This window comes from Protobothrops mucrosquamatus, unplaced genomic scaffold (genome assembly GCF_001527695.2).
Source record: "Protobothrops mucrosquamatus isolate PMUCROS unplaced genomic scaffold, P.Mucros_1.0 scaffold_183, whole genome shotgun sequence".
Lineage (NCBI taxonomy): Eukaryota > Metazoa > Chordata > Lepidosauria > Squamata > Viperidae > Protobothrops > Protobothrops mucrosquamatus.
In genome coordinates, this window is record NW_015386259.1 from 65,288 (window position 1) to 81,704 (window position 16,417).

The 16,417-nt window shown below is 36.0% G+C and overlaps 1 protein-coding gene across 1 annotated transcript in view; it reads right to left on the reverse strand.

The window, feature by feature from the left end:
• Positions 1-16,417, reverse strand: part of RBPMS (RNA binding protein, mRNA processing factor) — a 111,805-nt gene that overhangs the window by 52,965 nt on the left and 42,423 nt on the right. Inside the window, exons 2-3 of the mRNA XM_015824037.1 lie at positions 8,251-8,328; positions 3,826-3,864 (exon numbers count right to left, since the gene is read on the reverse strand). Of these exons, the coding sequence (XP_015679523.1) occupies positions 3,826-3,864; positions 8,251-8,328 (117 nt within the window). The remainder of the gene's footprint in view (positions 1-3,825; positions 3,865-8,250; positions 8,329-16,417) is intronic.

Consider the following 16,417-nt stretch of genomic DNA (forward strand, 5'->3'; position numbering starts at 1 on the left):
AAGTCCAGCTCCCCATGAATTCCTTTCACCCTTATTTACCACCAAATTAGCCTTGACCTTTAGATTTGACTGTTAGACCAGCACCAGAAAGCAAGACAAGAAACAACGGATGGAACCGAATCAAGGAGAGAAGCAACCTGAAATTAAGGAGAAACTTCCTAACAGTGAGGATAATCAACCTGTGGAACGGCTTGCCTTCAGAAGTTGTGGGTGCTTCATCACTGGAGGTTTTTAAGAAGAGACTGGACAGCCACTTGTCTGAAATGACATAGGGACTCCTGCTTGAGCAGGGGGCTGGACTAGAAGACCTCCAAGGTCCCTTCCAGCTCTATTCTGATCGATCGATTGATTCTTGTGTATAGGTAGCAATAATAAACTTTTCAGTGTTTTGAAATTAGGAAGTGTTACTGGTTCTTTGGGCATGACATTTATCCACCGCAGGACAGTACCTCTGAGAAAGTTATTAAAGCAGCACAAGATAAATTATCAAAAACTTGTTTTTACATGATGAATAATCTAGAGCTTGTAAGTGCATGAAGATACAAAAATAGTGATGCAAAAGAATACACTTATTATTCTGAAAGACATAGATCTTTCTCAAGAATTAATACGTTTTGGATATCCAAGAATTTGGCTACTGGTGTGGATATACCGCCAAAGATATTTTCAGACCACAATACAGTGACTTTACTATTTAAAAGGAAAACTATCCATCTTTCAGATGGAAAGTAAACATTACTGCAGAAAGAAACAGTAATGAAAAATTGTAAACAGAAGTTAAAGGCGTTTTTACAGTAATTTTAATAAAGGTAGAGACTTAAGAATCGTTTGGGATGCAAGTACAGTTTTTATGAAGGGATATTTTATACAGCATAATAGTAAACTTAAAAAATGAGACAAGAAAACGTGATTTTAGGTCAGATAAAAATGAAAGAATTAAAGCAATCCCCCCCAAAAAAATTATTTAACTCCAAATTAAACTTTTACAACAGCAGTGGTTTTTGTTAATAGTAAGAGAAATGGAAGTAAAAATAAATTATGCAAAAAAAAATTTTGAACTTGCAAATTGGGGAAATGGTTGGCATATAAATTGAGGAACATGAGAAAAATATTAAAATATTAAAATTAAAACATAGAAATATTATATTAACAGAAGAAATGTCATCAGTGCTATTATGTATGATGATTTCAGCTGAGAAAATGAAGATGATTTTACACAACTATAATCAGTTTGGATCTTCACCTAAAAGCTGAGGGACAATATTAGGAACATATAGGATATTTTGGAATACTTACAATAACATAATGAAAAGTAAACAGCATTGGGTTTTTTTATGCAGAAAGTCCTCTGACAATTTTGAATTAGATACTTTTGTTTAAAATTTTGGAATATATGGACTTCAGAGATAATTTTATCAAATGGGTAAAATTTATATCCCACAAAAGGTACAGTTAATTGTGAATTGACAAAACTTGTGAGTTACAGAAAGGGACTAAACAAGAATGCTCCTTGTCACCATTGCTATTTATTTTAGCTTTGGAAGTATTGAACAGAGATAAGATGAGATGAGAGAAATGCTGGAATGAAGATTAAAAGAAAAAGACATAAATTATTAGCATTTGCTGATGACCTGCTGATAATTTTGGAAAATCTCCTGAAAGGAGCAGAACTATTTATAGAAAAACTAAAGCACTTGGGGTGTTAGCTGATTTTAAAATAAATAAAAGACAAAGATGTTAACAAAGAATATGAAATTGGAAAAACAAATGGAACTGATGGGAAAAGACGGTTTTAAGAATAAGAAAAAGTGAATTACTTGAATACGAAACATGAATGTAATAGGAGAATAATTCTCGTAAGACATGAAATGAAATTAAGGACATGATAAGATTTGTCATTTTGGGGAGAATTTATATGATAAAAATGAACATTTTGCTTAAGAATAATGTTTTCTGTTTCAAATAGTATCTATTATGAAAATTGATTGCTATTTAAACAATGACAAAAAGATATAACTAAGTTTTTATGACAACGAAAAAAAAAGAATTAAATATAAAATATTTCGACATGCAAAGGAACGACGACGGGACTGCCTGATTTGAAATTACATTTTGTAGCCTGCTGCTTAGTCAGGATGAAGAATGGATTTTGCTAAGAAATAAGAGAATTTTAGAATTAGAAAAGCACGATTTGAGCTTTGGATGGTATGCTTTTTTATGGTATGATAAAAGTTAAGGTTAATGTAGATTTTGAGAATTATTATATTAGAAATGCCATAACGAGACTATGAAATAGATATAAATCCAGGCTTTGCCTGAAAATGGCTTTATGGGTCTCAGCATAAGAAGCGTTTTACAGGAAAGAAACAGTAGATAGAGAAAAATGGTTAACTTATTAAGAGCTGTTATAACAGGAACGTGGAGAGTATAAGATGAACTCAAAAGAGCAATTGACTCCAAAGAGGGATTTAGTTTTTAATGTTTTTTGCATGCACAGTTAAGAGAAAGATTTAAAGTAGATAATATGACATTTGGAATTGACAACAGAGGACAGATTATGAAGTTTAACTATGTACAAATGATGAACATGTAATTGCTAAAATGTAATTTAGCTGAAATTTACAAATGGAAAAAGAACAAGCGATAGACTATGATAAAACGGGCTAAGAACTTTAGACACAATGCACTGATGGAACCATAGGAAAATACATGGTTAAAAGGACTGAAATTTACATTATGTTGTAAGCTAAAATATATTTTTGATAAAATGATGTAACCTTGGTATATGACTCCAGAAAAATGATCTAGAATGTAGAAAGGTACTTTAAATGCATGTTGAACAACATGTATCATTTTTATCATGCCTAGTGGACTTGTAAAAAAGCCAGAAATTTCTGGGTTCAAATACATGCAATGATACAACAAATTTTAAAGATCAATATTCAGCTAAAACCAGAACTTTTCTTGCTGGGATTAGTGGACAGTCAATTAGAAAGGATACAAGGAAGATTATTTTTATATATGATTATGGCTACAATACTATTATATGTGCAAAAATGGAAAGACTCTGACATGCCCACCATGGAGGAATGGTTGGTGAAGATGACAGAACTAGTAGAAATGATAAAATTAGCTTGTTTGATTAAAGGTCAACAACTACATTTATCAGTGATTGGAAATTCTTTATGGACTTCTTGCTGAAAAAAGAGGAAAAAAGCTTGTGATTTATTGGTTTGAAGATTAGAAAAGGTAGCTTATGGAAAGAAGGAAATTATGATGTAGCCTTAGAGACAGAGGGTGGAATATAAATGCATTTATAACTGCTGTCAAAAAGATGGGAAGTCACTTTTTCTTTCCCCCCTGCTTTTTTCTGTTCTATTTGTATTTCTCTTTCTATTTTCTTTCTTATTTTGTTTCTTTTCTAATATGTCTGTATTTTTTATCTTGTTAAAAATGTCTTCAATAAAATTATATTTTAAAAAAGTGAGGTTTGCATACATAACATAATCACAATCATACCTTCTGTATGTCAGTGGTCACATTTTGAAGATGGGCAGCGGGCAGGACACAATTTTAATTGTTCAAGTACATCTAACATACATCTCTAATACATCTTTAGCTCTTACTAATACTAAATCAACTAGAAAGACAGTAATGGGTTAAAATAGTGAGTTCAGTTATTTTGATTATTTTCAGTGACTTTTGTCACTGATATGTAAACCTCTGTGCCAAAATTTCATACCAACTTTACTGTTTATAATCTACTGCATCTTAATAACTTGCTATGATGTTTATGATGATGCATTTGTTCAATGTTAGCCTTACCTGCTTTGAAGTGAGTTTAATAAGAGAACCTTCATACCCCTAGAGAGAAAAATAAAAACGATATATGTACAAGATAATATACAAGTTCTTTAGATCTGCACATTTAAATATATCAACACTTTGTCACACAGTAATATACAGCATTCTTGGCTTTATTTTAAAAGAGCAGCTACAATAATTCATAAAAAGAGCTAATTATTTCATAAGGCCTTAAGGCAGGCAACTGATTAATAACTTCGTATTCAATATTAGGATAAAAAAATGAGTTAAACTATTAAAATTATATACCATTACTTAAAAGTATTCATTATTGTTGAAACTACAGATACTTCTCACTTACTGACTGCAACTGGGATTGTTACTAAGTGCAGAGTTGTAAAGTGAAAAATGACATGATTGTGCCCAATGTGATCACATCTGATGACAATTTGGCAGTTCCAGCCAGGGTCACATTAAGTGGATCACTGTGCGTTATTAAGTGTGACATCATGTGATTGCAAGTTTTGACTTCCTGCTGGCTTCCTCATTGGCTTCGCTTGTCAGAAGCTGCCTGTGAAGCTCACAAATGGCAAATCACAGGATTGCAGAGCGCTACGATCTTTATAAATGCATGCCAGCTGCCAGGTGCCCAAATCACCAAATCACCACGACTGAGGGGGCGCAACAGTTGCAATTTGAAAACCTGTCATAAGTCTCCTTTTTCAGCACCATCATAACTTTGAACAATTGCTGAATGAGTGAGGATTATCTGTACTGTATTTTGAGTAAAGTATAGAGAAAAAAAATCCTTCAAGCAAGATCAAGTTTATCCCAAAGGTACTTTTTCCAAAAGACAACTGGACATTCTTGGGGTTTTTTTCTTTGAAAAAGTTTTCCTTTTCATCCAAGAAGATTCTTTAGGTCTTTTTGGATGAGAAGGGAAACATTTTCAAAGAAAAATAACAAGAAAATCCAGTTGTCTTTTGGGATGATTGAGAATCTCCATTGATATGTTTGCTTTGGAGTAACATAAATAAGTTAATAATAATAATAATAATGATAAAATTGGAAGGGACCTTGGAGGTCATCTAGTCCAACCCCCTGCTCAGGCAGGAAACCCTATACCATTTCGGACAAATGGCTGTCCAGTTTCTTCTTAAAAACTTCCAGTGTTGGAGAATTCACCGCTTCTGGAGGCAGGTTGTTCCACTGGTTAATTGTTCTAACCGTCAGGAAGTTTCTCCTTAGTTCTAGGTTGCTTCTCTCTTTGGTTAGCTTCCACCCGTTGCTCCTTGTCCTGCCTTCAGGCGCTTTGGAAAAGTTATTATACCATAGTGCTTAAAATGGGCATCCCTTCCTAACAACTAAAACAGACATGTCAAACACAAGGCCCGGGGGCCGGATGCGGCCCATGAAGTGGTTTCAAGTGGCCTGCGAAGCCATCCTGGAAACAGTGAGGGAACGGGCCCTCCTGCCTTGGCCCTGGCCCAGGCCAGCCAGGAGCCAATGTACAATTTTGTGGTGGCCATCTATGCTGAAACGCATTCAGTGTTAGCTCCACAAGGCTGTCTGGAAACAGCGAGGAACCAGCCCCTGCTGTGTCGGCCCCGCCCCCTGGGTGCATGCTAGGGAGGTGTCACCCTTTGTGAGGAATGAAGAAATGCACCATCGCCTGGAAGTGGCCAGCAAATGGCCCTCGCCTACTTCACATATCCGGCTTGATGGGCTCCGGCGGAGGGGTTTCAGCAGGCAGTGAGGCTCCTCCAATGGACCATCCCTTGGCAGTTGCCCCGGTCCCACCCCCTTCTGCCAGAGACCCTCAGATCTGTCCCACTCCTGCCTAGGCCCCCACAGGCAATCTTGATGTGAATGATGTAGAGCTGGCCATGCCCACCCAATAGGCCACACCCACTCCATCCACACCCACCCAGTAGGCCACACCCACCCTGGCCACACACCCCCGCCCCCCCGAGGGCAACCGCAGTGCTGATGTGGCCCTCAATGAAATTGAGTTTGACACCCCTGACCTAAAACGTGCCAAAACGACATCATGTGTGCCATGCTGTCATGAACTCCACCATTTTGTACTTACATCATGATGCAGTGCACAGGAATTTGCACTGCAACATGCTCATGTATTCAGGACTATTCTATAATGCAAGGACTCTACTGCTCTGAAACTGTTGCTGCTCTGGGTTCTCTCCATACTGTGGACTTGGCAATTAACTATTGATTCAGTTCCATTCCAGAAGACATTCTGTGTAGAGAGTTTTGCAGTCTTTTCTTTCTAGATCTAGGGCAAAGGTTTGCCCGCTGGTGTAAACAACTCCTTTGCCATGTCTGATAGCTCCCTTGTGAAGTCAAGCCACTATTTCACCATTATTAGGTATGATCAGTTGGGCAATTTTACTGCTGTCCACTTGGACCCGATGATCTCCAAGGTCCCTTCCAACTTTATTATTATTATTAATTATTAATTATTATTATTATTATTATTATTATTATTATTATTATTATTATTATTATTATTATTATTATTAAAAGTACCTAAGGAATCACAGACATACATACACATATTGCAAACACTGATAATAAAACAGCTACAATGAGGCTAAGGGCACAAGCGAACTGCCAATTCTTCTGCATTTCGACAGCTATCTGGGTAGCCTTTCCCTTTACCCCTTCTCTCTGTGAAGAAAGATTCTATGATAGAATTCTTTGTTGAAACAATCTAATGTAATTCACTGGTGTTGCAAATTATCCCCAAGTGTAAAGGTATGTGGGAATGACCTTGAGAGACAAGGGGGAAGCTAGAGCCAGAAGAATGATCAGATAAGACACAGCTTAGCCCACAGAAGGAATGAGGGCATGGCAAATGTGTCAGAAGGGATCCTCTCTAGTGTTTTGAGCTGTAAAGGTGACAAGGAGAAATGTACTGTCAGATTTACAACACACATTTCACCTTATGAGGTAGTCCAGACACCCGATGAAACTGTTCTACTTTATTGGTATTAGAGTGTTAAAGTGTTATTAAAGTTATTAACAGAATCTTGCAAGTCTGATTCTGTTTTCAAGCCTTAATAAAAAGGCTGTCTGCTAAGAATACCAATATTTATTATTAAATTTATCTTACCTTTATTACTTTATAAATAGCGCAAGCCAGCAAACATACCTAACATTCTTTCCTTCTCCTATTTTTTGCACAACAACCCAGTGAGGTGTGTTAGGCTGAGAGAAAGTGACTGGCTGAAAGTTACCCAGTCAGCTTTCATGCCCAAAGCTAGAACTTAGTGTCCTGGTTCCTAAGCCTGAGCTGAGGATGAGTACTAGGGTTAATAGATGAGGTAACAAGGGCACCCATGTTTTTTTTTAAAAAGTTGGCAAGCAATGCTACTACAGGAAAAAAATGGGGCTTCCCATTAATAGAGATTGTTAATTTCCATCTTTCCTGAGGCAAACTTGTAAAAATGGTTTAGAAAGTACCATGTGGAAGATACAATGGAAGATACCTCAAGTATTAAGAAACTGCTAATGGGATATGTATTAGGGATTTGCAAAGCATTCAAAAGAGATGTTTGGCAAAGCAGGGGAGCATAAGCAAAGCACTTCCCTGTGAAGTGTTAAAGAAGCCAAGTCTTCTGCAAGGTAAAAAAGGCTTGCAAAGGATCTGGCAGTTTTAACATTTCAAAGAGAGGTGCTTTGTTGTTTCTAGCACATTTGGTGAAACACCTCTTTCAAATGCTTTGCACAGTCATAATAGTATGCGTATTATGAAGATGTCAAACAGAAATGACACAAAAAAGAATTTTTTCCCATGACACCCACTTGAAAGGGGGTGGGTAGGGAAATGTAATGAAGTGGATTAAAAGATGTCATTATCAAGAAAGATGGGTTTTATACATATATAGGCTAATATTATGCTTTTTATAAATGAAAATGAGATTTATCAGCCCAGAACACACCAAAAATCGTGTTTGATTTGTATGTTTCAGTTGCTGGTATTAGAAAATAAAAAACCAGTAGAATATGCACATACCTTTAAAGAATATATGGTAGCACATAAAATATGTGACATGTCATTTACAGACATTATGAACTCTACCTAATCTTTATCATTGGTAGAGGCTCATATGTGTAACTTGGAGCCTTCCTCACACCACTGTTAATATTTATAGTCATTTTGAGGGGGGAGCGTTTGGCCAACTTTCAGTCTCTTTGAAAGTCCTTCTAGCCAAGTTTTCAACTGAAATAAGATATTACAATTAACTGTATTCCAAACTTTTTAAAATCCAGATACCAGGAACATTGTATTCTCCTGCAGGAGAACCCGTCAGACATTAGTGTGGAAATTTATAATAACAACACAAATCACAATGTTTCTATAAATAAGCACACTGACTCTTGGTCTCAGTTTTTTCTTCCAAGGTTGGTAGTCAAAGAAAGTACCTTGAATGGCCTGAACAAGAGATAGAGCTCTCGAGGTTTGATATCCAGGGGCAGACCACTGACAAAGAGTGTCCGTACCTTCAAAAAAACAAACAAACAAAAAATCAAGAAAATGAAAGCAACTTTCTGCAAATTTACTCCATATAAATCAACAGTAAGGTGTAAATTCTTCCAGCTTATTAAATCTTCTCTCTCTGCAATTATACTTTCTTACTATAAATGAATGCACAAAGCTGAATTTCTTTTTGAAAATGACTTTCACTTGTTGACTCCAGTAGACAAAATCCAACCAACAGATTTGCAGTCACTGCTATCTCCAGTTCTTATGATTCTGTTACATTCTCTTGTGTTTCTATAGCATTTCACATAAGTAAGCAGGTTGAAAAATTTGAACAAACTCTCCCCATCAATTGGGGACATATATGTACTTAAAGCCATCTTGGCTTATCAAATGATGTTTCCACAACTTAATTCAATAAACTTTCACAGAACTATTAAGCAGACTTGTTGAATTTATAATAGGCATATTGAATATATATTCCCATATGTATTCACTCTCCTTCTTAAAAAATTTTTCTAGATTATTTGAAGCAATAGTCTTTTTTTCTGAATATTTAGAAATGACTTTAACTAGCATGAATATAGGAATTTGTGTGGCACTGCTGCATATTACTGAATACTACTGTCATTACAATAAATCTCTATTTGATAAATAAATAGAGATGTCCCTATTTATTATTTATTTATAACATTTTCCAATAATATTCTGCTGCTTTCTGCAATGATTTTACTCTACCTTACATAAAAGATCTGCAGCTGCTTTAAGAAAGGAAATTGTCAGGCTTCCAGTTCATTTCCTGACTTATGATTTCTACAGTTAGCAACTGATCCTCAGAATCTGTTCTACTATCTCCCTTAAGTACATTCCAAACTCCTAAAGGGCCTCTCCAATTCTGCTCATATCCAACTGTGCAAGCTGAAATGCCCACTGTTTGTACCCTATGTTTCACCAATGTCCTCCAGCATTAGGAAGGTGCTTCATTTAGTACATATCTACACATTAAGTTGAATATTTTGACCTAATTGGTGCTGCTTTTTTTTTAAAGATATATGCTGGTTTCAGTATCATGAGAGAAATAATTTCAGCCAGACCAAAACATTCTTCCTTTCAGCAGATTGCTCTACATGAAATATATTTGCTTGCTTAGCCTTCCACCTCATTCTTCCATATCCTCATATCTCCCTCTGCAACAACAACAACAACAATAACAACAACAACAGCCAACAGCAACTCTTTCTTAACAGGGTGGTAATTAGAGAAAGACCCAGGTCTACAATCAACACAAAGGAGTTCAGAAAACAATTTATTACCAAGAAACTCTACATTCCTATCAGCCTGGATTTCTATCAATCAGATTTCCAGCACAAAAGACGTCTGGAATAGCTGATGAGGATTGGTGCAAACAAAAAGGCATAAAAACATTCTAGATAGACGTTTAAATGCAAATCTAGATAAAAGTATTTCTTTTGACAACTTTAAGTTAACTTGTTGAAGACTGAGGAAGGTATTACTGAACTCAGAAAGCCAATTTATTGGCTAAAAGGATTGTGTTGCTTTTTCCCCAGAGAAAAACTAGGTGTTTTTTTAAAAAATGATTAGTCCTGATAGCATGTACATCCAACTAGGTTATCTCTGCCAAGACAAATTTGGCAGTTTTTAAAATGTCTCCCCTCTAATTTTACAAAGTTGTTTGACCAAGAACAACAACAAAAAAACCCATTCCAGTCTCCAGTCTTACAATTAGCCAACTCCTTCAACTAGGGAGTAACTAAAATATGTAAACAGTAGAAAAGACAGGCTTATTTAAACAGAAAAACTCCACTATAGCTGAAGACATTGTTTCCTGTTGAATGCTTTCATCTTCTTTATTTTCTACGAAAGTTAAACAGGATATTTACTTTTAACTTACTTATTTCAATCAACTAATACGTAAAGCACTTAAATTAGGCAACAAAGCGCTTGAGTCATCTAATGTGAGATAATCTTGGTCTAAAGAAATTACTCAAATTCTCTTTTCGGTAAATAACAATAAATGTCAAAGATCAAATTTAAACTCCATTATTCTTTGACTTAATGTTTATAGTGCTAAAAAATTCAATGAAGCATTACTAAAAAGAAATGCAATTAGCAATTCAGCCCCCTTTATTTGATCAAAAACTGCACTCCACTTCCATAGTTTTTAGTATCATACTTACACAAGCTTTCTTATGTTTAATGAATGTTCAAAGAGATTTATTCTTGGATCAAATAAAGAAGGCTTTTAATCTAGCATTCTGTTTTCATCAGTAGTCAGCTAGGTGTCTATAGAAAATATACACGAACAACAGGAAAAATTTAAACTAAAAAAGTTTAATCTAATGCCAAGCTTTCGTCGGCCAACTACCGACATCGTCAGGGCTTAAAATGGATGAATGGGAGTCTCTTTTATAGTGTTGGTCAGTTTTTGCGCAAGGCTCCTGGACCTCGTTACCGGTCCGCTTGATGGTCCTAATTGGTCAAACTGCGTATTGGTTGTTCTCTTGATGTTATTCAAAGCTGCTACTCCGTTGCTTGCTTCCCTTCCTCCCCCCTCCCCCTTTGTACGTGTGTTGTTATCTATCATCCCACTGCAAGTTCTTAAGGTCCTACTCCTTCCCCCCCTTTTTTGGCCATTCATTTCTTCCATATTCATCCAGTTGTTCCCTCTTGCCCTGTTGGGCTGCGGGCTTGATATTCTCCTCTCATCTTTTCCTGGCTGCCTCTGCGCTTTGACCCTGGATTGGGTCATAGGTCCGCCCATTAGCATCGGCTGTGTAGTTCTTAAAGGGGCCGTTTCTAAAGTTGTCCTCTCCTCTCCAATTGCTGTTGTTTTCTTTGTGCGTGTGTGGGTGCCTGGAGATCCACTGTTCATCCACTCCCAGTCATCCCGGATCCAGCATTTTATACCCTGACGATGTCGGTAGTGTGGCCGACGAAAGCTTGGTTTTATAGATTAAACATTTATGTTTATGATTTTATCCTGGTGATCACCTTATTCTACTTCATATTATTTATATATATATATAAATAATTTTGCATTAGTCACTGACTGTGATAAAGTTTTTTTCTTTATTCCAGAATTAATATCTAATATCTACACTGTCTATCTGTATTTGTATCTGTATCTCTACATCTACATCTATGTATATATTTATACATATAAAAATATCTGCATATATACAGGTAGTCCTCGACCTACAACTAAATTCAGCTCAAAATTTCTGTTGCTAAGCAAGGCTGTCAAGCTACGAAATCTACTGCCTTTAGGACTGCTTAGTTCTTCTTGCTTGCCAACAGAACTGAGGTTGGGGTTCAGGAGAGTTTGGGGTCTACAGGTGTCTCTTATCGCTTTCGGTGAAGGTTCTTCTCATAACAATTACCAGAAGATGTATTGGACAATGTGACCTGAACAGTCAGGGAGGGAAGGTCTTATTCTTTTAATTATCTGCTTCCCGCCATTTCCTCAGAGGTAGCTTTAATTCAATTATGCCGGTTTGATTCTTGCCCAATAAAAGAGAACGCAATGACTCTGTTTTGCTTGATTGGGTTTTTTCATCCGGGACTTAACAAAGGCAGTGTTAAGTCAGTTTTGCCCCATTTTACAGATTCTTTTGCCACAGTTGTTAAGCGAATCACTGCAGTTGTTCAGTGATTATTAAGCAAATCTGGCTTCCTCCACTAACTATGCTTGTTGGAAGTCAACTGGGCATCATATGATCATATGGGGATCATATGATCCCAGGACAGTGCAATTGTCATAAATACATGCCAGTTGCCAAGCACTCAAATTTTGATCATGTGACCATGCTGTAATAGTTGTAAGTGTATAAACTGGTTATAAGTCAGTTTTTCAACGCTGCTGTAACTTCAAACAGTCACTAAATGAATGATTGTAAGGCTTGTATACCTATATGAATAAGATTAATTTAAGATACAGTAACATAAAAATTATACACATAAAGCATATAAAACTTACTGAGCTGAACTACAGTAGCTAACTATATCTATAAAACCTATTATCTATAAGACCTATCCATTTTATTACCTATTTTACACTTCTTGGTTATGCGTAAGTGAATTTCTTAAGTTATGCATTTTCTCTGTTGTTATCTGTTCTTGTGGGTTTTGCTTATTTCCATTAAGAAAATAAAGCTGATGTGGTACTGCTAGATAATCTCCCATCCATATTTCCCTGTGTGAAGTAATCAAAGCACATGAATCAAAAACCTACATCTATAACCCAAAGTGTCTACACAGGAATTTACTTGCCCTCACTATCTCTAAAAGAAAAGTGCATTGTTCCAAACCATGGTACAATCAGAGATACGCCAGCAACTAAATCTAACAGCTTCATGGCATTGTACACAGCAATGAAGTTTAAGCCCAAAGGTCCTGGTAACTGGAAAGAATTTCAAAGCCTTCCAAAATGACTTTGTAAAGACTAACGACTTTCTTCACATTAAAAGGCATTTTTGTTCTTTTGCACTTCTTTCTGGTATTCATGAAGTACTTTAAACACAAACTACATTCAGATCTAGCACTCTGGAATTCCACAAGAGTTTTGTACAGGTAAAGGTAGTCCTTGACTTACAACCATTTGTTTAGTGACCATTTGAAGTCACAACAGCACTGAAAAAAGTGATTTGTGATCAGTACTCACGTTTAAGAACACTGCAGTCACGTTTAAGACCACTGTGATTAAAATTTGGGAGCTTGGCAATTGGCGTGTATTTATGATGGTTGCAGCACCCTGGGTGGGGTGTGCGTGTGTGTGTGTGTCATGTGATCACCGTTTGCTATCTTCCCAGCCAGCTTCTAAGAAACAAGGTCAATGGGAGGACCTAGATTCATTTAACAACTGCAGTGATTTTAGGAAAAAAGTTCATAAAGTTGGGTATGACTCATTTAACAATCACCTTGCTTAAGTAATGGAAATTTTTGTCTCAAATATGGTTGTAAGTTGAGGATTATCTGTAGTCGATTTATGACCATTCGTTTGGTGATCATTTGAAATTATGATGGTGCTGAATGAAGGGATTATAATCCTTGCTTGAACTTTGAAGATCCTAACATCTCTAGAAGAGTAAGAAGAAAGAAAAAAATCAGCCACCACTGATATATGCAGAAAATTACTCCTTTAGCTCTTAAGATCCTACCATTATTCAATTTACACCTCACTAGTCATTGATTCCTGTAAGTTTCCTATATGTACATAAATATCTGCCTAGGAGCGTAGCATTTACTAAGCACATTTTTTGGTATTTGATTTGGTTTCATAATCCCATTATTAAGGTTTTTTGTTTTCTTTTCTTTATTTTTTGTAGGATTTTTTTATTCATAGTTTTTACATTCCTACTCTATTTATAGCATTATAGCAAGCTATTTCCTTTGCTTTTATTTTTAATTTAAACCTTATAACTTGTAACTTATTTTAATTTGAACTTTGTAACTTTTTGTATTAATTGTACAAAATGCTGGTCATGGACTATACTATAGCAATAAAGATTATCTGATTTAAGTCAGGCAGTGTCAGATGGGGATTTTAAAAATCCGTCCTTCTGTTTGCTCTTTCGAACAATTGAGGAATCTTACTTCAAAGATATTTTCTATTAGAACCTTGAAAGTACTATACTATAGCAATAAAGATTATCTGATTTAAGTCAGGCAGTGTCAGATGGGGATTTTAAAAATCCCTCCTTCTGTTTGCTCTTTCGAACAATTGAGGAATCTTACTTCAAAGATATTTTCTATTAGAACCTTGAAAGTACTGTAGGCAATAAATTAATTAGAGAAAATATTTTTTCTTTCAGACCTAATAAAAACCATGCTGAATGTTGTTCGCTTCAAAGAGATCTGGATTTTGATAAGTTCATTTCAATAATTTATTGCAAAAGGATTCTGGATCTACTTAGGCACCTAAGGAAAACTCTTCCCCATAATTTTCCTTCTTCTTGCACACGAAGACCAACTATTTTTTTAATGTTTCTTGGTTTCTTGAAACAGAAATAGCTAATGGGTGGTGGGTGGTGGGTGGGTGGAAGCAAGTAAGGCCATCCTAGGAGAAGGACTCAAGGACTTAGCAAAACCAACCAGATCTACTGTATATATCTTGCCATCTTGAAAACTCCTAAAGAACCTTAGGGAATCTCTATTTACAATTATACAGCATCTCAGTAAAGAGTTGTATAAGAAGGAAGGAGTGATCCATAAGATATCAATGTCTTGCACTCAGTTTTTTCTGATACAGAAACAAAGCATCCACTGGAGACAAAACTAACCCTAAAATGCTGAGCACGGTGAAGTAGGATAGCGTGGGCTGTAGATACAACCCAAATAACATTGTGTATTTCTTTCCTTAGGAAAAATGTTTTCCAAGCCACACTGAAAACTGCAGAAGAGGGGCTCTACACAAATGGCATATGAACAACACTTTACATCCAGTGCCCACTGTGCTTTATAGTATCGCAAGCTGTTTCCTGAATCATTCTGTGGGAACTGTGAGATTGACAACCAACCTTTCTCTCTATTCCCTGCATCCTTCAATGGACAAGAATTCTTGCTTCTCTGTGCTTTACAGCTACTGAGATCAAGCAAGTCATTATATTTTAAGAAAGTCACTTGAGGAAAAAAAAACCCAAAAACAAGCAGCATCCTGATGCCTTTAGAATGACTGCTAAGAAAAATGGGGGGGGGGATACAGAACTCTTGTCAATTTCATCTCCAATCTCTTAACTGCATTGCAAGAGAACAATCTGGACCAACTTGTCCATTGATGTCCAGGAAGAAAGGATGACATAATGAGTGTCACAAAGCAACCAGTAATTTAATCACTTAATTTATCATTTTCTTCCACCATTTCATAAGTAGTGAAAAATAAGCTAAAGAACTTAGACAAACTGGGAATAGTGAGTCAAACATACAGTATAGGTATGCAGTAAGTCTCTACCATCATTCTTATACTTTGAACAATAAATACGTATTGTTTTCCTTGTGTTTACCCGTGTATTTTAGATGCTTTTATTTTTAAGTCATATCTATGTTCCACAATGATAATAGAAAGTTGGCAAACGTACTTTCACTAGCATAAAATAGAATTTATCCCACATACGGCCAGGAAAAGCTGGTGGAAAAAATTATCAATAAAGTTCAGCAGGGGACAATGGAAACAAACCCCTAGCAGAAAAATTCCTGGGACTAAGAGAAGCTGGAACTGCATAATATCTTATAATTTATTTGGCTAGGGACCAGAACATTAGAGCAAGATGTCAAAATCCCCATAAATGGAGAAAGAAACCAGTGCCAGGGCATTTGTATATCAGCACTAATCTGAGATGCTGAATTTCCAAGAGTCAGAGGCATGGGGCCAAATCAATCTAACTTGTTGCACTCCCAACACATGAGAAGTGATTCCTGGGGTCTCATTTTATCTGGATTATTTAGATGTGTTTTCCAATTACACTGATACTCTATATACATGGAAGTTATTTCTGCAAGCAGTTCCCTTAATGATCTACAGTTTGCCCACAATATTTGCAGAAAATCTTCCACTATTCACTATTCATTTCCAAAGCCAGTCTATCTGAATGAAATAGGGGAAAGACTTAACACGAGGAACACAATTTTGTCCAGTACTATAAGCAAGGAAGAAAATGTTTAAAGGTGTTTTTTTTGTTAAGAACAATTTATAAGGCTACCTAATAATCAGTAGAAATCAATAATCAATATACATTTTGTATGTTACTGCCCACATGACAGGTAACAATTTGTGACTTCAAAGAAAACAAGAAGACTAAGATCTGAACTAGTTCTGAACTCATCCATAATCAAAGAACGCTTAATCTTTCTAAGTGGGGAGGAAGGATTTTCATCTCTTTGCTTTCACTTTTATTCCTTTCAATTACATATATTCCCCTTAATTTGATTTAGCCTAGTAATTCTTCTTCTTGTTGTGCCATATCCGTTGGCGATCCTGTTGGCGATCCTGTTTTTATCAGCAGCCGCATGAAAAAGTAATACAAACTCTTTTTCCCCTTATGAATATTATATTATATTATATATTATATTGTTTATATTTATATCCCGCCCTTC